Below are 21514 nucleotides of genomic sequence, written 5' to 3' on the forward strand. Positions count from 1 at the left end.
TTGTTGTAGAGAGAACACGTAATTCCACTTTTGAGTCAATTATCCCCTCATCCAAGGAACATTCCACAAAGGACTCATTAAATGTGAAAAAGGCTTGTTTCAATATCTAACGATAGTGACAGGAAAAGCAAAAGACTCTCCAGACTATGACATCTGGCTTTTTGAGCCATCCTCTGCAGAATTACACCCTTCTAAATCTGTTAAAGGTTAATGGGTTTAGAATGGAATCCTGCTGAGGTTAACAACACAATAAACCTGGCAGTGTATAAAAGAATGGCGTACAGAGGATGAGATACCTCCCTACCCCTCCCAAATTTTCTTCTTTGTCTCTTACTCAGATTTATCTCTTTAGCTTCTGCCTGCTTCCCTTACTCTGTTTGATTCTCACCTTTCCCCATTGTATATTATTCACCACTTTTGTATACCATTGTACCTTTAAAGAGCTCTTCTCATAATACATGAGATTATCCTATTTCACTCTCAAAACTGTTTTGTAAAGTAGATGAGGCTGAGAGAAGGGGAGCAGCCCAAAGTACACCTAATAAACTTCAAGGCCTGGGGAAATTCACATTCAAGTATATCTGATCCAATTTCAACACTGTATCCTTTATACTACAGTTTCTGCATTATGGTATCTCCCGCCCCCTACCACCCAACAGTTGATTAGTTATGAGTCAGCTGGACAGTCATTTCAACATTTATAAATGTGGGAGCTGAGGTGGAAGCATTTGTGTGGGATTCTGGTCTGTATATTAGTTATTGATGAGAGAACAGTATCAGTAATTCTTTTTTAAAGAATTTTTTTTTAATGCTGACATCCTGCCATACACTGGTATCCCATCCAAACCCGGGATTTTGAACAAAATGCTCCAGAGTAGGGTGCTCGCAGGAATCTTATAGGTTTACATTGCTAAGAACTAAAGAATAGGCAACTGGAGGCTTTTGCACCCCCCTCCCCCCCCCAAAAAAAAACAAGCCCAAAATCCCTTTGTACAAAAACCTAGCTTGGGACAAAGCATCAGGGCACGTCTCATTGCAAAACATAACATCTAGAACCAGGTGGTGAATTATATGATTATTTTGGGATTCAGCAGCCTCCAATTTTTGTTCTTCTGTTTGCAGTGCAAACCCCTGGAGTTTTTAGGGTCACTCTCCTTTAGACCACATCGCCCAATATCCAGGCTTTGGACCATATATCTTTCAGTGTCACACTACAGAGAACAATCTCCAGAGTCCAGAAACACAGGATTTAGGGTGTAATGGTTAGTAATCTCCAGTTTCCTATTCTTCAGTTTTTAGTAATACAAAGTGATAGAAACTCCACTAGGCATTCCACTTGGAAGCACATGGCGCACAAAACCTGCTTTGAATAGGGCACCCCTGTTCAGGATTCCCAACTTTCAGGTGGGGCAAAAGGTTGTCCTTGAATTACAACCAATTCCCAGAAAAGATAAATTCCTCCAGGCAAAATAGCAGCTTCAGAAGGCAGGCTCAATGACATCACACCCTCAGAGTTCCTTTCTCAGGCACTATTCCAAAATATCTCCAGGAATTTTCCAAGATGGAGTTGGCAAGCCTAGCTAGGGTTACAATCCTCCAAGAGGAACCTGGAATTCTGCAATTACAAGTACTGGAATTAGTTCCCTGGAGAAAATGGCACCACAAAGGAGCAGGATCTATGTCTGAGCTTCTTTCCTTCCTCAAATTCTGCCATCTCCCAGCAACACCCACTAATCTCCAGGAACTTTCCTTGGCAATCCTATGCAATCCTAGGCTTCCCACTAATTCAGATAGATTTTCCAAAAAGTTTTCTCCTCCATACTCAGCAGCAGCGTACGAGGGTCAAGCAACAGAGGTGGAAAGCAAGCGAATAATTGTTGGTTTGCAGAGTTTCAATGTGATTATATTAATCCTGGGTTTTTATATATTCCTTGACGATGAGGTCGAACCTTCCCAATCCCATGCCTCTCGAATGACTGTCCGAGGAGGGGGAAATGCAGCCATCCTGATTTGCATGAAGAACTTGTTTGGCTTCGCTGCAGGGCTCGGATTACGGCGCTGCCTCACGGAAGCAGGTAAGTAGCGGGAGCTATTGTGCCCCAAAGCGGGACGACGACTCACTTCCACGGCAGAGGGCAAAGAGCGAAAGAGTCGCCCCCTCCCGAGGCCTGACGCACAAGGCGGGCGTGGCTCCCGCACCCACCAGGTGAACCCTCCCAGCGCGACGCTCTCCGCCCCTCCGGCTTCTCCCTCACCCGGCTAGGCGGCCCCATTTTATTAGCGGCAAAGGGAAAAGGGCAGGCGCGGTCAGTCGGTAGGAGAAAGCAACGCTTGAAGCCGAGGAGGATACCGGGAAGCTGAACCTTCGCCATGGCTTGGCCTCTGGCTGCAGGACTTGGGATCTTGCTCGTTTTGGTAAGGTTTTTTTTTTTTTTTTGGGGGGGGGGGGGATGGCTGGTGTTTGAAAAGCTCACTTGCAGCTAGTCAGCCCCAGAGAAACGATCCTGTTGATTTTGAGGCGCCTCTAAAGAGATTTCGTTTGAGCTGCCCAGAGAGGGGCGCGAAAGAAAAAGAAAATATTCTCTGAGCCATGGAGATCTGAACTTTCCTGCAGTTTGATTCTGTGTTTTTGCGGAGTGCATTCTGCGCTGTTGAATGAAGAATTGTTGCACCCCAGGGGCTTGCTGGAACTGTGTGTCCTCGCCACACCCTACATTCAGTCATTATAACTTGGGCGAGCGCTTGCAGCGATAAAGTTCATGGCTTCGTGCCTGAAATTACCTATACGGAGGGATAAAGGTGAACGCTGGCATGGTGCTAAAGCGCCCCGGAAAGTTGTGGTTTGGGGAAACTGGGAGTTTCTCTCCAGATGTGTTGGAAACTGGGAAGTCAGTTGTAGCCAAAAGAAAAAAAATCCTACACCGGAAACCTCGCGGGAGATCTTCGGAGCATCGGGTTTTTATCTAAATACGAAACCGTTCCTTGATTTTAAAAGATCGTGGCAACAGGATTAATTTGTTAGAATTGGGTTGTGCTCTGGGTTGTTGTTTTTAAACTAATTTACAAATTCCTGCTACTATGATGAGTCCTTTCTGGCTTTTTCTGATTTGTAAAACAAGGTTACAAACAGCCTGCTGCCTGGTCACCTCTAAAGAGTGACTTATAGGTGATCAAGTGAGGGAACCTTTTGTAAACCGGTTTCAGAAGGTTAGTCCTGTCGGTCTGCAGCAGAAGAGTTAGATTTGAGCCCAGTAGCTCCTCAGAAACGATCAAGATTTTCTGGGTATAAGCTTTTGAGAGCCATAGCTCTCTTCGGCTCATTCCGCACATGCAGAATAATGCACTTTCAAACTGCTTTCAGTGCTCTTTGAAGCTGTGCGGAATGGCAAAATCCACTTGCAAACAGTTGTGAAAGTGGTTTGAAAACACATTATTTTGCGTGTGCGGAAGGGGCCTTCCTCTGGGGAAAACTATTCCCTGAGAATCTTGTTGCACTGTAAGGTGCTGCTAAATTCGAATCTAGCTCTTCTGTAAATGAGAAAAGGGGGTGGTACTTTTTCTCCTTCCTATTATCAGAAGTGAGTTCCTTCCATAAATGACTATTATTAGGAAGGTGTGGGTTGGTAGACTTTTAACACATAAAAAGCTTTTGTGAATTTGTTGTTGGTTGGTTGAAAAAGCAAGTAGTGGTCACTTTTTTCTTTGCTTATGATGTCCAAGAAAGTTTGATTTTTTTTTCTTGTAGGAATAATTTTAGTTTTTCCATATGAGAGTAATAGCCCCAATGTTCTTATTTTTTTTTGTAATAAACTAATAGGAATCAGAATCAGCATATATATTGGAAGTTCAAATGGGTTATTAATCCCTCTGCTCCTTTGTGGCTTTCCAAAGGAAATAAAATACTTCTTTCCCATCAGTTCTACATAGATTTATTTCCTGGATCAGTGCCCTAATATTCATCATTTACTATACCACCTGAGGTTATAATTTGACAGCCTGCTACTTGACAAAGCTGCACACAAGGCCTTTCTTGGCGTAAATCAGTTTATGAGAAAACTGTTTAGAATCACAGACAGGTGCAAGTTCCATCATGCTTGGATTTCCTTGCCACATTTTAGAAATTTGGTATGGCAGCCATTGTCATTTGATTTGACCCCCCCCCCCACTTTTCCGTGGAAAATGTTAACTGTTTCATAGCTGATCATTCGAACATACAAAGTACTAATAAAGTGGAGAGTATTTCTGGCCATATATGCTGTTGCTGCCAGTCTCTCACACCTGTCCCATTACTATGTTTAGTCTGGAATGATTTCCTACTCTAAAACTGATTTTTAAACATCACAGACAAGAAACAGCTAGAATCTTGAAGTACAGAACATAACAAAGCCCATGCTCAGAAATATGACTGTGTATATATGAGGCCCTGCAGACATGTGTTTAAGAAGTGCTTATTCTAGGCTAAAGTGTCAGAACTCTGACAGACAGCCACATTTTTAGATAGGCAGAGTGCCACTTTTTTAATGCTGCCCTTGTAAAAATGTGTATTATAAGCTAGTATAGTCTTTTGATTACTAAAGGGAAACATCACTAAAATGGCATCTCACCTGTAATCTTTTCAGACCTTTGTGACCAGGAATTCACATGCCTTAGGAGTCTTGACTCCCTGTGTGAATTCATGAAGTAGTTTTGCTCTATTTTCCAGCATGAGTCAGTTAACACACCTCAAGGAAAAGAAGTTTGTAAGCCACAATGAGTCTCCTTACATGAGAGAAAGGCGAGAGAGAAATCCAAACTCTTCTTCTTGACTGTAATAAACAAATTTGCTAACATTTTTCCACAGTTATTTGTTATACCATCTCCCAAGAGTGGAGAAAACAGCCCAAGACCCATCCTCAGGCCTTTTCTGAAATCAAAACGGGTGCCCTCATCCCTCATTGTTTCCAGTGGGAGCGAATAGGAAATGGGTCTGTGCTGTGATTTTATGGACCTTTGAGGGTCCATAAAATTGTATCTCCTGAACCAAACATCACCAAACCTGGGTGGTATCATCAAGAGAGTCTCCTAAAGATACCCCGAAATTTTGGTCCCACTAGCTTAGAAAATGTGCCCCTGACAGGCACCCCAAGAAACTTCCCCAGATTCTCCCTTTGAACTGACCTGGCTCCATTGCAGCTAATGTGACATTTCTGGGTATGTGTAAGCAGGGTGTACATGTTTCAAGGTAGAGGCATGCAACTTTCAGGGTGGCTCCAGGAGACACTCATCTCATCCCTGGCTGATGGCCTCCTGGCCACCTCACCAGCCTCTCTCTTCCCCTGAAGGAAGTACAGCCTGGTGGTGCTTCTTCAAATGGTTCCAGAACTCAGATGTCGTGAGATGATATATGTCTCTTCCACGACTGATCTATGCCCTACCGAATCACCAAGCAAGGAAGTGGAATCAGTGTATTAAATATTAGAGCAATTTTTAAACTCCTAGTTGTAACCCTTCAGTTCATGATGTACTAAAGAAACGCTTGGCGTGTTGGAGTTTGTAGCATTTTGTTGGAGGCAAGAGATCACAGCAACAAACCTTCTGCATTTTGAAACAGAAATTGGGATTTATCTTGGCTGTTCTAGGGTGACTTACCCAGAATATCATGCTGTTTAAGACAATCTAGTGTGTTTGTGGGTGGGATATTCTGTTTCATGCTTGTCCATGCGCACTGCAGAGAATGAAAGAAAAGAGATAACTGTATGAAGGCTGTTACTGGCCAGCTCCTGACTGAGAATACATGAGACTGAATTATACACACATTTTGCTTGTTTACTGGTATTCCCCCAATTGCATATTATATTCCAGTAGAAACAATTTTGTTCTTGTAGTCCAATTAGTTTCCATTTGCATCAGTGGCAACCTGACAATGGCCACCACAGGGTTTTTACAGTGAATAAAAATAATGCAGTATTTTATGTGGACAGGCCAAGCAATTTCTCCTAAACTACTTCTTGCTCAAGAGCTATCAACACAATGTTAGGATTTCCTAGGATGCTTGGAAGTACTACTCATTTTCCACATGATACTGTATTGGATTTAACACTAAAATATTGCCATCGAAATATAAATCTGCTTTGAATGAGGTACTTCTGGTGGTTATTCCAGGGACAAACTGAACACGTACAGCAGTTCTTCACTTAATTTGTTCCGTGATCATGGTGCTGAAATTGCCTCAGCAACTGCTCTTGTTGAGGTAGCATTTTGAGGAATTAATCCTATTGTTCTACACTGGAATGACTTCATCCTTGTATAAACTCCCTCTTCTCTCAGGTTTTGATTTCTGTGCATGTATACTTACTATCCTTCAGTTTGAAGTTGGACTATTCTGGCTATATAAAAATTTGCTTCAAGGGCCACATGTTCAGACATCAGATCTCTGAGATGTCTTGTCCACTGAGTCATCACAAACTCACAGGGTACAGAAGATCTAAACCACAAACTACGAAGAACCTGATTAACAAGTAAGCACAGATCAATCAGCAAGTTGCTCTGGAAATAACCATTACCACTTCTACTTATGTAGAGTGTTAACAAACGCTCTGCTCTGGAGTTTAGGTTGTTTTTTAAAATTTAACATAAGTCACTGAAAACTGATTTTGGAAGTAGAACATTGCTGGATCAACCCTCAGAGCCTATGCACTGTTGGCAGAGTTCTAATTATACATAGAAGGGGCAGATTCGCTGATTAAAGATAAAGTTAAATGTTTATTAGGTAATTACATTTCCGATAGGAAAGATGAGACACAGCCTCAAGCTATCTAACTGATTAAGGTTTGGGAGAAAGAGAAGTGACATCCAAGAAGAAGGAGGAAATCTAAGGACAGACAAGAGGTGACAATCTAAGGACAGACAAAAGGGGACACAAAAGGACAGAAGGGTCTCTGACCTTACATCCCTGTCTAGCTGACTACTTGCCCGTCCCTGCTGGGTCTTCTCAGTTCCTTTGCATACTAGACATTGTTACTTTCAGCAAGCACACAGTAGTGATCCTGGTCATATACCTAAACTAGTAGCAGTATAGGGATGCCCACAAAAGTATGCCTATGTTTTCAAGTGTCTGTCAAGCCCACAAAAGCCCTACAGATCATAAAAAGCCTTCATCTAGAAGCCTCCTGTAAGTAGGTCAGATTGGGACCTGCTGGGTCCAGTTGAAGTGCACTCAGAGAATCCATTTTAAAAAATTGTTCCTGAATCCTTGAAAATAAAAGTTTTCATCAAATAATATGTGTGTTTTGGGGTCTTCATGTTGAATCAGTGAAGCACATTCAAATGTTTGTAATGTCTCCAAAATCATTAGGACGTTTGATGAGCAAAGTCTGTTTAATTCTGCCAAGCTCTTTATGCATGTTTAATGAAAACAGAAACTCAGCTTTGCATACCTGTTTGGAAAGGTTGCAAGTAGAATAATAATATGTCTCCGCATCATGCTGAGACTGAAAACAACTTAAGGAAAGTGATCTTAAACTGAAAAAATTTAGAAGGGGGGGGGCGAAATCACCTCTCCCTGCCTGCTCATTTTCTACTGAGCAGCAGCCAACCATTGGATTTAGGGGGAAAGTAGGAAAAATTGTGGAACACTAACTCTGATGTTAACTATCTTTACTTGGAAATAAGGCTAATTGATTTCAGTAGAATTTATTTCCAAATATTTATGACTAGGATTAATGACCTAAAAGCTATATTCTCCAGTCAACATATATATGCAATAAAATAAAGCTTTCTTCCATGGCCTGTATTGAATGGGTGAAAATAACTTGAACCGGAGGTATGATTTAGACTTAAAAAAAAAAGAGTATAGGAATCTTTCTTGGAATAATTTTGAGATAGCCAGTAGCCAAAGAAGAAAACACTAATGCTACTAAAAATAGTGGTTGTAGACATTCCTTTCATACGCATATCAAATGTTGACTGAATAATAAATTTTGAAAAATCTGAAGGTTCTGGACACAATTGAAATAGCAGTTGGGATTAGCAGATTGTGATTCTGAACAATAAAAAAGACTCCGTCTCACCTCACCTGCCCTCTTTTGCTGAGATGTTGCCTCCCTGCAGGTTTCATTGCCATAGATCCTGTCTCTGGATTGGCACTTGGAGAGAGGTGTGACACTGGCTCATCTTTACCCCCTGTTCTTGTCAATCTCTTCTGTAAAGTCCTTAAGAGAAATCATTCATACATTTGGGGTAGGCTGTCATCCATATTACTTTAGCCAGATTGACTGATAGTGCTATGGAGATCCTGATCCAGTACTTACTGCTGTGGTTCAGTGGTAAACAGGGGAGAACAAGTTGAAGATGAATCTTGGCAACATGGATATAAGGCTGGTTGAAAAGGCTGTGGTCTTGAGGAACACTGATTCTCAATTACTTAGTTAACAGCAATGGGGTTATAGTGGACCCAGCACTATTACTGGAGAAGCAAGTTAATGCTGCTGCAGCAGCAGCAGCAAAAAAAAAAGGTATTCTATTAGTTTCATTTAACCCAGAAGATGGCCCTCTACCTTGACTCGGCTGATCTGGCCACATGGATCCATGCTATGATTACCTTGAAACTAGACTATTGTGATGCACTCTGTAAGGGCCTGTTCTTAAAGACAACTTTAAGAAACTCCAGTTGATGCAGAATGCTGCAGCCTGCTTAGTGTCAGGTGCTAGGTGGGACATGCATGTCATACCCATTCTGCAGATACTGCTTTGATTGCCAATCAGTTACTGAGTTCAATTTCAGGTTCTGGTTATCATCTACAAAGCCCTTGATGACCTTGGATCTGCATACTTGCAGTGCTGCCTCTCCCGCTACTCTTCGCTGCAACCAGTTTTTTTCATCCAAACAAAGCCTCCTAAAGAGGCTACCCTTCAAAAGCCTTCCATAGAATGTGCAAACCAGAAATGTTCAGGAGATATTTTTAAAAGGAATGTATTAGAATGGAACAGTTCAGGTGGGGACCTTTATAATGGAATAGAATTGTAATCATTGCTGTGATTATTGTTGGTATCACCAACTTTTACAGCCTTGTTTTATACCTTGTAATTCATGTTGTCTTCATTTGTTGTTAGCATTGTTCTCTGATTCTGTAAGCCTATTCCCATTGCATTGTCTATTAGTTGTTTTATGTAGTTTGATTTTACTCTTAGCCATATAACTACACCCAGGCCTTGACTTAGCATAGCTACAGCAGTACCTTATGGTCTAAGCAAAGAAAGACAGTGCTGGGTGTCATCAGTATATTGATGATACTGTACTTCAAACCTCCAAATTATCTTTGACAGAGGGTTTTATCCAGGGACTGCCTATTTCTAACTGCTAAAAACCTTGAACAGTAATCACAAACACTGTGGGGAGGTACAGAAAAACAGGTGCTGGGCTTTCTAGTGAACTGTATATATGAAACAAATATAAAGTACTTCCGCCCTCACTAAATTAGTGTGAGATATATTATAAACAAAACTCAGAATGAATGGCCAAACATCAGAACCAAAAGATTCCTATGTGCTTTCAAACATTTTGGCGGTGACTGTGCCCCACAATGTAAGTGGGAAAAATGCAAACTTCTCACACCACCTGCAATTCAATAAATTAATCATTTAAATTCCATAGAATCTTTTGGATTGAACCAAAACTTATCTACCTTTATATGAGTTGTTGCAGTCTCTCAGCATAGAAAGTGGCTTCATGAGGTCATCAATCATGACTCAAACCCAGATTTACTTAATTTAGCAGAGTGACACTTATAACGAGGACTAGAGCGGGCATTACTGATCGGGTATAATACAATCCTGAGTAATTCAATGTGATTTTTTTAAGCTTGATGACAGAAAAAAATATTGTCCCGAATACAATCATCAGTGGTTATCACATTCCTCTAAATAGGAAAGGATCAAACTATTACTGCTTGAACAGTAAGTAGAGCAGACTGCAAATTGCTTCACATTAATGCCTCAGTCAAGCTAGGGAAGCAGCTGCATGCTGAAGTAATTTGCTTACTGTATTATAACTGAATTGTTGAGTTGTGTAATAGTTCAATGTGATATAACTTTCTTGTTCTTCAGATTCAAATCCCAGATAAAGTCAGTCATAGCTTATCGTAACAGAAATACCTGTATAGGAATCGAAGGCGTATCTGGGCCAAACTGTGCCGGGGCGGACTCTATGTTTTCCGAGACCTTGGGGCTCTCAAGGTCTCCTGGGTAGTGTAGTTCCCACCAGGGCCCTTTTCAGGCCATTTCCCAGGCTGAACTTTTTCAGGCTGAACTAAGAAGTAGGGGGGTGCAGGGGGCCACAGGAGGGAGGGGCAATTTTCCTGGCCCCCTAGATGTGCACCTGGTGCAATCCCCCCACCCCCTTGTAATTTTGCTACTGATAGGAATGAATGCAAAATATGCAAGGGATTTTAGATAAAGCACCTTCATATTGATCCAAAGTTTCTTTACTATCTTTTTCCTAGTCTGTACCTGCACAGGTCTGAGAAAAGGCATGAATCAGGTTGAACTGTGCTGGAGAATATGACAGAATTATTTGTAATGCCAGGGCAGGGTAGAATTTGGCATGAGACAAAGAAACGTATGTCTCATCCAGAACAAAGAAATCCACCCTGGAACAGAAACCTCTCCTGGGCTAGACATGCATCTTTGAAACTTGCTGGGACTTGAAAAACAATGTCATGACAGACATACTGATTTTTGTACTAAGGACTGGGAGACGCCCTCAGAAATACTTATTGTATATACTGTCTATTTTCTTAGAACAGTATTTACAGTTCCAGAGGGGCATGTGCATTTTCATGAGAAAACCATAAATTCAAATCATAACTACCAACAACTGAAAATATTTTAAAAGTACATACAAGCCTTCTTATTTGGCAGTTTATATTTGCATGGCATATTTAAAACCCTAGTTCCATTAAGAAGCATGCAGCTGATGAAATAGGCTCTTGCCCATGTTTCTGTAAGGCTGCATCCCTAAATACACTTTTTATGGAGTAAGCACCACTGACTCGTAACCTCATCCGTAGCTCTCGGCATCAGGATACAGTGCTTCTGTAGCGCTACTCCACTTCCTCCAAGATGGCTTTCTAGTGGCATGGGGAGCAAAAAATGCAACCCTCACCACCACCTCCAGAAAGCCCACCATAGGACTTACAGGACCACCAAACAGGCTCCTGGCCCTAAACTAGTGTTGGCTCCTGGGAACACCCCTTCCCCACTCCAAGACTGGCGTCCAGTTGGGACACCAGCTCAGCCCTGCTGTGGTGTGAACATCTGGATTTTGTGGCAGCAGGTCTGAGGGCAGGTGGCTGCTGATGCATCTGCCTCCTCTGCTGGGGAAAGTGCCCTGGGGAGGGCAAACGCAATGGTGCAATGCCACACTGCTCTTTCAAGCCGGTTTGCCTCCCCCAGTTGGGGCTGTCAGTGGGGCTTAATAATGAGCAAACCTGTTTAAGACCATGCTGCACATCTCTCTTTAAGTTGCCATGAGGGTCTCTTTTGTTTGTGAGTGAAGTAAAGATGAATGAATGAATATAGGCTCACAATTCAACTCTCACTTTATTTGTTTAGAAAATTTCCTTGCTACTTCTGTAGGGCAACTGCTCTAGCTCTCTAAAAAAACTGGTTGACAAAGTAAAACTTCATAAACCACACTACAATAAAAGCATTGAAAGCTGCACATAACATTTAGCTGCTTAAAATGAGCCTCATGCAACAGTTCTCAAGCTTTTTTAAAAAGTATTGTCAAAGGCTTTCATGACTTGAATCAACTGACTATTGTGGGTTTTCGGGGCTGTTTGGCCAAAGTATCAGACCACAGCCACATAGCCTGGAAATCCCACACCAGTCAGAAAAAAACCTATAAAAATGGTGAAAACTCAATTAATGAATTTGAGTTTTAATTAAAATTAATTGAAAACTCAATTAATGAATTTAGACTGTAATTCTCAGTAGCACAACATTGCTGTATTTTTGATGTTTACCAAATAGACATTCTGTGCTATTTGTAGAGTTGCCAATTTCCAAAGGGAACCTGGGGAGCCGCTAGAATTACAATGTATTGTTGAAGGCTTTCACGGCTGGATTCAACTGGTTCTGGTGGGTTTTCCGGGTTGCGTAGCCGTGGTCTGGTGGATCTTGTTCCTAACGTTTCGCCTGCATCTGTGGCTGGCATCTTCAGAGGTGTATCACAGAGGGAAGTCTGTTACACACTATGTCCAGAGAGAAGGAAACGTTTGGGGGTATATATTGTCCATGTCCCAGGGTGGGGAACCAATCAGTAAGTGTTTGGGTGGAACTTGTTATGCAAAGATGTGGTTGATGGTATTGTATTGCGGGTGGGGCTTATCAGTCCAGGGAGTGATTCACATTTTCACTTCTTTCTGGACAGTGTGTAACAAGACTTCCGTCTGTGATACACCTCTGAAGATGCCAGCCACAGATGCAGGCAAAACGTTAAGAACAAAATCCACCAGACCACGGCCACACAGCCCGGAAAACACACCAGAACCAGCTAGAATTACAGTTTGTCTCCAGATGACAGAGATCACTTCCCCTGGAGAAAAGAGGCTGCACTCAATGGCATCATTCTCCACTGAGGACCTACCTTCCCCAAACCCGTCTTACCCTGGGGCCATCCCTGTTATCCAGGAATTTCACAACCCAGAGCTGGCAACCCAGAGCCGCCCCCCCCCCATCTCTCCTGACATCATGATGTCCTGATAGCATTTCACAGAGCGGTTGCTCCCATTCCACAAAACTGGCTCCAGACTGTTCAGCCTGATGTCAGGGCACACTGTAAGCAGTAGCAGAGGGGAAGGAGGAAATGCCATCGAGAAGCAGCCCTGTATTTATTTATCATGCCGCTTCAGTTTGAATTCAAAGACTGATGCTTCAGAGATAATTTATTCATACTGATAAGAAGCCAGTGGAGCATCTTGTTTCAGTACTCTGTTAAAATCTAAACTGGATTTGGAACATTATTGGGTGAATGAAAGGAGGAAAAGCACTTACTGGGTAGGATCCAGCCAACTTTTCTGCCATGAGGTCCTGTTTGACACAAAAAGCTATGCTAGAAGTCATGAGACCAGCATGGTCAATGGCCATGTAAAACAAGCTTTAGTAAGAACAGGAATTTGGTGAAACTGACAGCCCAGGGTGGGGGTGGGGTGGGGGATTAACAGGTCGATGGAAGCTGGTCTGTTTGTCCCTCCACTGGCATAAGAGGCACCCCTGCTGGCTGAAAGGGAAAAGGTGCCAGCGGCTAGGCACCCCTCTGCTCTGTGGCAGTGAAACCAGGAAGTAGCCACTGCAAAGGAACACTGTCGGAGAAACACTATCAGAGACTGGCACCACGGGAGGGGATGAGGTGTGTTCCCGGGACTGGAACTGACAATAATTGTCTTCCACCCAGGCTTTATGGCCAGGAACATGGAACCCAGGGCTTAGGGAGGGTTTCCAGGCAGCTGGGTTATTTTTTGGTTTAGCTGCCCCCTGGTGCCACCTGAGAGCCCACTGGAGGTGATGGTGTGGCAGTGGCATCATCCCCAGCTACTAGGAGAACTTGGAGTACACTGTGAGTGAATAAACTGGCTGGATCCAACCCACTATTATTGCCAGTAAGGGTCTTATTGATGAATCCTGCCCACTGATTTCCATTTCTGCTATGTAGATTTGCACAGTTTTCCTATTTGCATATTTAAAAAATATTTTCATTTTTTTCTTGCAGAGCTGCATAATTTTTGGAAATGGACTTCATGTAGAGGTAGGAGACTGAAATCATCATGTAAAAATGTCAATAAAAGGTGCAAGGATGACCAGAGAGATCATATAATTCTCTGGTAGTGATTGGGCAAGGAAGCTAGGCTACTAGCTGGCCTGCAAGTTCTCTGTACTGAGAAAACTCATGTAATCTTCTATAGAACTGTGTAATAGTTAGTCTCAGTATTTCTGAAATGTATACCACCCACTTGTTAACACGTAAGCAGTCAAACCTCTCCTCACATTAAGGGGTTCCATTGGAGACACAGGGACAAAAAACTGACATAAGAGCAAGATATTGCTCTACCTAAAATGGATGCCTTTCAGAGAGTTTGGGCATCCATCTTGAGTGTCAAGTCTGAAATGACTGCTGAACTTTTCCCCTAGCCCTAAGGTGTGCCTGGCTGGACAATAGGGGCTAACCCCCACTGTGTCACCCTAAAGTGATTTAAGCAGTGCTTCAAACAGACCATTACCATATATACTTGTGTATAAGTCGACCCGCATATAAGTCAAGGCACCTAATTTTACCACAAAAAACTGGGAAAACCTATTGACTCACGTATAAGTCGAGGGTGGGAAATGCAGCAGCTACTGGTAAATTTCAAAAATAAAAATAGATACCAATAACATTACATAACATAACATTACATAACATTACATCAATAGGTTAAATGTTTTTGAATATTTATTTCAAAGAAAAACAATAAAATAGCTCTGTAAGTGGAAAAGAGGGTCAACAAAAACAATATGGTCTCAACAATAACTTTAAAAGGACAAAAACCTTAGCTCAACCAGCAGCAACCAAAGGTAAGAAACACCACGAGTTAAAAATCAGCTTCAAAACTGGATTTTTTTTGGTCAGGGGAGGAATGTTTATGTTAGCAGTACCAACATTTCAGAGTATCTTTAGGAGACCCTCCTGATGATACCACCCAGGTTTGGTGAAGTTTGGTTCAAGGGGTCCAAAGTTATGGACCCTCAAAATGTAGCCCCATCTACTATTACTTCCCATTGGAAACAATGGGGGATAGGGGCACCCCCTTTGGGGGTCCATAACTTTGGACCCCCTGAACCAAAATTTACCAAACCTGGGTGGTATCATCAGGAGGGTCTCTTGAAAAATCCCTGAAATTTTGGTGCTGCTAGCCTAAAAACTGCGCCCCCTGGCGGCTGACAAAGTAAAAACCCTAAAATATTTTTTTTAAATACACCTGATTCGCGTATAAGTCGAGGGGGGCTTTTTCAGCACAAAAAAATGTACTGAAAAATTCAACTTGTATGTGAGTATATACGGTACTTATCCTGTCTGCACCCATCCAAGCAATCAATCATTATTCAGGAGAATAGCCCAAACATCAAGCCTCTCCTATCTTTTTGTTTGAACCCTGGAAAAGCAATCAATACTTTTGTCTCTTCCTTTCCTGCCAGCTTACCTAATACCACCTCAGACCCATTTGGGGGTATATAAATTGGTCCTTTGGCCACTCATAGTGTGTGTGTTCTGGATCCACACGCACACTCCCACTTCTATGTGGGCTCTTTCCTTTGCTCCTGAAAACACTGGTGGTTTTCCTCTTTAGTGCTGCTTTCTCTGGATGACCCTTCAAGACTGGTAACTGTCATCCATCCCTGAAATCCTAACAAATTTATTTCCTTTTCTCTTAACCCTTGTTTCCTTTGTGTGCACATGCACATTGTTTAAAATGCATTTCTTGTTTTACTATGTTTATCTTACTATATGATTGAGCAGCGTGTTCCTCATGATGAACAAGAAAAAGTGGCCATCTGGGAGGGCCAAGAGCTGCACTTCCCAACAACTTGAAAAGGGTTCTGCTATAGGGAACGCTGCTGCCTTCATGCAGGCACTTTCCAGAGAGGCGGGGGTGCTGTTGTGAAAGCAGCTGTGCAGAGACAATAGGCACCCTGCTGACCCCCCCCCCCCTTTGTAAAGCAGGGATCCAGCTTTGCAAGCAAGGGGGATGCTTATAGAGATAGGGAGCACTCTCCTCATCTCCACAGGCATCCTGCTGCTCCCCTTCTTTGCAAAGCCAGGATCTAGCTTTGCAAATGTTGGGGGAGGTATACCTATGGAGATGGGGAGAACAACAATTTTCTAGAGCCCACTGTATCTTCTAACTCGTCAGGCTTTATTGCAAGTTCATTAATAAAATCAATTTTAATTGTACAACTGCCTGCTCATTTGAGAGTTTTCACCCAGGACTATCCTGGTATGCATAGGTTATTAAGCCAGTCTCACTCTGTCCCCAGTTAATTTCGCCCAACTAACGTGGAGACTTCCTACTGATAAAACCAAACACATAATATGCATCCAAAACCAACATAAAAATTAAAGCTGATGAGGGCAATGTAGTGCCAAAGCCTGAGTAGATCAGTCCTAGAGGAAGGAGGAGTTTGTGTTTCTGAACACAATTTGGCTATCTCTTATAGAATAGACTGCTGTAATCTGTTTAACATGTGTGTGGATTAACATTTCTAGAACAGTTTTCTTTTAAAATATTTTATTTAAAGTATAATCAAATTGTTGTTTGCATTAAATTACATTCTGAAATGATTCTTTACAATTAAATGAAAAATAGGCATGTATGTGCAGTGTGCTATCAACCTGTAAGTTTTGAACTGATAGCTGGGAAGTGAAAACAAAAATGACTGGATACACTAACTATTGCCGTTGAACCTTTTTTCCCTTGTCAGATTCTTGGTGGCAAAAGTGATCAGCTGTCAAGTACAAACAGCCTAATGAGGCAGAAGCGAGAATGGGTTGTTCCACCTGCAGTCATCACGGAAGGGCAGGACAACTCCAAGAGGAATCCAATTGCTAGAGTAAGGCACATACAAGATGAATAAAAGCCTGATGAGTGTGGATACATGTTTCTCGCTTGGAGGGGGGGCATCTTGATCTTTGGGTTACTTCCATCAGCTGTTTGAGGAGTCAGGGCTAACTTAAAATAAAGGAACAAGAAACATCAACAAATAACAAGTACAGCATCAAGCAGACTGCTAGGACAGGAGAAATACTGGAATTCCTTCACCAGCCAGTCAAGCATCAAGGGAGGATAGATGATACATCTAACCTTCACCCAAGAATAGTTTCTGTTTACTGGCACATTTTTATGTTACAACGTAGTTACCACCTATTTTTGTTAATGTTCTCTGTTATATTCTTCCTTCAAAAACAAATCACTATGCCTTAATGACACTGATTCAAAAACCATTTAAAGTGCAAAGTGCTTTTTAACGAAGTGAAGAATAAGTTAACTCTGCCTCCATGAACACCAATGGGAATAGCCCAAAGATCATGATGCCTTCTTTGCCTTGGAGCAGAATCAACCTTCATGCTGATTATCCAAGATTCTGCTCTGTGACATTGTCATATTCCCCCTTCCTCAATAGAACTTTTTGAAGGAAAAAGCATTTGCACTGGGATGGAAATGTATTTTAACCAACTCATGAATACAGTCTCAGTCTCCTTCTGATTTCTTGGTTGCAGCCTCCCTTTTGAGTGATGATGGTGTTGGAATAAGCTACTTCTGCATGCCTGGACAATGGGGGGCGCTGTGTATCTTTAAGCTGTTCTATCATTTGCTCTCCATGTCTGCGCTCCGCCCACCAACTCCTCCTTCACCTTGCAGCCATTTTCTTTCTTCTCATTTGCACTGAGCACATGTAATGGCTACTTGCTCCTGCTAGGGCTTTCCCACAGAAGCATATCACACTCGCACATACATGGCAGGAAGTTAGAATGCCCACTTGTTATAGGGAAGTTATCTCTTTAGACTAGGGTTTCTGTCTATCTACTTTTCACCAGGAACATTGCTTGTGATCCAAAGTTACTTGAAATAAATGTAAGTTTTCCCTTTTTGCATATGTTTGTTTGGTAGAGCTCTTTTACTGCACTCGCACACAGGTCTGGGCTGATCCATATTTAAATCAAAATTTCCAACAGATGGAGCCAAGGAATAGAAAATGCTGAACAATTTCATTATCTTCATAATTTGCCTTAAATGTTGCAAAATTATCCAGGTTTTTTTTTTATGTTCAGTTGTAATCCTTCTTTGGCACCTTCTGCCTTGACCTTCATCAATCATCGTTTCCTGGCAGGGGATTGGACTTGATGGCTCTTGTGGTCTCTTCCTACTCTATGATTCTGTGATTCTGTCTTCCCTATTTTCTGCCATTAATTTTGTGTCATCTACATATTTCATAATGCTTCTTCCTCCAATTTTCACTCCACCTTCCTCTAAATCTAATCCAGCATTCTTTACGATACATTCAGCATACAAATTGAAGAGGCTGGAAAATAAAATACATCCTTGTCTGACACCTTTACCAATTGGAAACCATTCTGTTCTTCTTCAGAAAATTCTTATTTGAAGGAATCTTTCATTCTAACATCTCTTGCATAGCTTTTCAGTGTATTGTTTCCATTTTTATTTTGACCTGTTTAGTTGGTGTATTTCCATGTTGATCTTTCAGCATGCCCAAATGTGCTTTCAATTTCCCTTTGCTTTCTTGGATCTAAAAGAACAAGTCTTTTGTTCTTCCTTTTTTGATGTTCTCTTCTATTTCTTTACAGTTTTCTCTGTCTCTATATGCAGGTCACTGGAACGCTGCATGTAGGCTTCTGATTCTGTCACTTTTTACTTTTGCTCCTTGTCTACCTTAGCAATTTTAAAAAGAAGAAGAGTTTGGATTAATATCCCCCCTTTCTCTCCTGTAAGGAGACTCAAAGGGGCTTACAATCTCCTTTTCCTTCCCCCACCCACAACAAACACCCTGTGAGGTCAGTGGGGCTAAGAGAGCTCTGAAGAATTGTGACTAGCCCAAGGTCAACCAGCTGGCATGTGTTGGAGTGCACAAGCTAATCTGGTTCACAACTCAAGTGGCAGAGTAGGAAACCACCCTTCGGGGGTGGGCGGTTCCCAAATCTAACAAATAAATAAATAAACTAACGTTGGTGCTACCCTAGGAATGCCCCACTCCCACGCCAACATCTGATTGGATGCCAGTGCAACTCTGCGGCGGCCTGTACTTCCAGCTTTTGCCACTGTGAAGCTAAGGGGCAGTCGGCTTGTGGCACCTTTGCCCCCTCCACCAGCGAGGGTGCTCCTTGCCTGACAGAGGGGACAAATCGGCACAGCACCACTTCTTCCATGATGCGATTCATCCCCCGCTCTCCCCCCCCACAGGATTAGGCTTAAGACTTTTTGTCAATAAAAGCTTTTCTGTATTATTTTTCAGAGGCATTTAATTTCCAGAATATTTATCTCATGTTCTTTACAGATACGATCTGATCTTGAGGGTATACCAGGAGTAGTTATCACGTACATAATTTCTGGTCAAGGGGTCACAGAAGCACCATATGGATTGTTTGTTATGAATGGAAAAACAGGAGAACTGAATATCACTGGAATAGTTGATCGGGAACAAACACCAATGCTCCATGTAAGTTCAGCAACTGGGGTTACTTTTCCAGTTAAGCACCATCAAATACATGTCTGTACTGACCTCTTGACTTCCTTCCTCATTTGCTATGTATCCATTGTATGCTAACTAGAAACATTTAAATTCAATTTATTCCAGCTAAAAGGTTTGGCTATCAATTGGAATGGTACTTACATGGAAAAACCATTAGACCTGAGAATTAAAGTTCTGGACATAAATGATAATAGCCCAGTATTTTCAGAAGAAGTTTTTGTGGGCTCTGTTGAAGAGTTAAGTGATGTAGGTAAGTTTTAAAATTCTATTTATGTTTTAATTTTGGTTCATATACGATGCAATCAGACAAAATGACAAATTAGGGTTTGTCAGTGCGGGAATGACCACTGTCTTAGAAGTCCTTAGATTTGCCTGCTCTCCTCCCCCTTACCGTCAAGTATGGGTCAGACTTCCTGGTTTGTGACAAGCTGTGGCTTGCTATGACGTCAAAACTGGACAAAATAACAAAGTGTGCCTACTACATTCCAGGATTTTTCCCCATGGGGTAGACAAGCATAGCTTCTTGTGAACAAGAAAATCTTTCATTTGCAAGCCACACGCGAGGGGATGAGGAGGAAGTTTGCAAGCCCTAGCAGTCAAATTTCCTGAAGAACAAACAGTGATGTGTTGGTTCTGAATAGATCAGTTGTTTTCTCTAGATAGCTATTTTGAATTCTGGGTTTTTTCCAAGTACTCCTGACCCCTTAGTTACTTAATTATATTTGTGCAGGTTTTACTGATGTCAGTGAGATTTTGTATGTAAAAATGGATGAAACAACATTTGACTGGCTAAAACAAACCACAAGCAGGTTATGATAAAACCTTAAAGAGAAGGAAACCCGTAGTTAAAAAGCTTGATGAAAAGTTATGTTTGGCCCTGGCATAGAGGACAGAAATGTAGGTGTTAGGTGAGCTTCGAGCAGGAAGGAATTCCAAAGGCAGGGTGTCCTGTTTCTGTTAACCACCCACTCACCTCACCTCCATAGGTGAGGAGTGCAGAGAACAGGCCTTGTGGAGAGTCTGGGCTAAACTGTATTGGAGGAAGCGGTCCCTCAAGTGCTTTGTGAGCAAACCATGTAGGACCTTCAGAGTAAGAACCAGTGCTTAAATTTTGTACAGAAACAGATGGGCAACCCCATGTAGCTCTTTCAGGGCAGAGAGATATGATTCCTTCATTCCTGAACAACAGGCTGTATTTCATGGCCTTTTTACGCATTTTGCAGAGACAAGCCCAAATTAGCCATCAGGTCCCCTAGAGGCACCTTTCCCTGTTCACTCTGTTCCACCCATTTGTGAAAGAGTCAGAGCCCACTCCTCAATCCCATCCCACAGTTTAAGAATCACTGTCCTGGATTGTGCCTGATCACACTGAGGCCCTTTCCGCACTGCGGAAAGGGCGCTTCCCCACCGGCAGGAATTCTGCCGGTGGGGAAGCGGGGGCCGTTCGCACGAGAGCATGCAAGCGGCCCCCAAAGAGGCCAGCGCAAGAGAGGCGGCTCCGCACGGCGTCGGAGGACAGTGAGGGAGGGTCTACGGAGGCCAGCAGGGCGACGGAGGCGATGAGGTGAGTGGGAGAGGGACGGGGAAAACAGTGCATTCCTGGCGGTGGAGGTTTTTGGAGGGGGAGGGGAGCCAGGTCAGCGCTGCTGCGTTTTCGCAGCGCCGCCTGTGCGAACGGCTCCCTGGGGACAGCGTTTTTGCCGTCCCCAGGCCGCCGTTTGTGGCCCGTGCGGAAAGGGCCTTAGAAATGTGATGTTCAGGATTTTTGAATTTTTTACTACAGCTTGCCAAGCAGCACTGTGTAACAGTATATTCTTCTTTAATTCTTAGGTACTGTTGTGATGAAGATAAATGCAACTGATGCAGATGAGCCAAATACCCTCAACTCCCAAATTGCCTTCAGGATTATTTCTCAAGAGCCCAGTGAACCTCCTGCATTTATAATTAACAAAGCAACCGGCTTGATTCAGACTGCCACGTTCCAGCTTGACAGAGAGGTCAGTTCTTTTTCCTCTTCTAATTATCTGTACAAAACTGAGATTCTTAGGAACTGAACCCTTGAAGCCCTGTCCACGTATCCCTCATTGACCTACAATGTCAGTTCTCCAGCACTTCTACTGACTCTCCATTGATTTCTTAGCACTGTTTAATGTGCTCTCTGTTCCTTTCAAATGCCGAAATTCCTTATGCCTTGGATCGTGGGTGCTTCAGAGACTGCCTCCTCCCCTGTCCTCTT

At 42.5% G+C, this 21514-nt stretch overlaps 1 protein-coding gene across 1 annotated transcript in view; it reads left to right on the forward strand.

Moving 5' to 3' along the window:
- Positions 1–2277: 2277 nt before the first annotated feature.
- LOC125439304 (desmoglein-2-like) overlaps positions 2278–21514 on the forward strand; it is a 33754-nt gene continuing 14517 nt past the window's right edge. The window contains exons 1-6 of the mRNA XM_048508349.1: positions 2278–2415; positions 13748–13783; positions 16495–16623; positions 19084–19245; positions 19384–19528; positions 21109–21275. Coding sequence (XP_048364306.1) covers positions 2371–2415; positions 13748–13783; positions 16495–16623; positions 19084–19245; positions 19384–19528; positions 21109–21275 — 684 coding nt within the window. The 5' untranslated portion in view covers positions 2278–2370. The remainder of the gene's footprint in view (positions 2416–13747; positions 13784–16494; positions 16624–19083; positions 19246–19383; positions 19529–21108; positions 21276–21514) is intronic.

This window comes from Sphaerodactylus townsendi, linkage group LG09, assembly GCF_021028975.2.
Source record: "Sphaerodactylus townsendi isolate TG3544 linkage group LG09, MPM_Stown_v2.3, whole genome shotgun sequence".
NCBI lineage: Eukaryota > Metazoa > Chordata > Lepidosauria > Squamata > Sphaerodactylidae > Sphaerodactylus > Sphaerodactylus townsendi.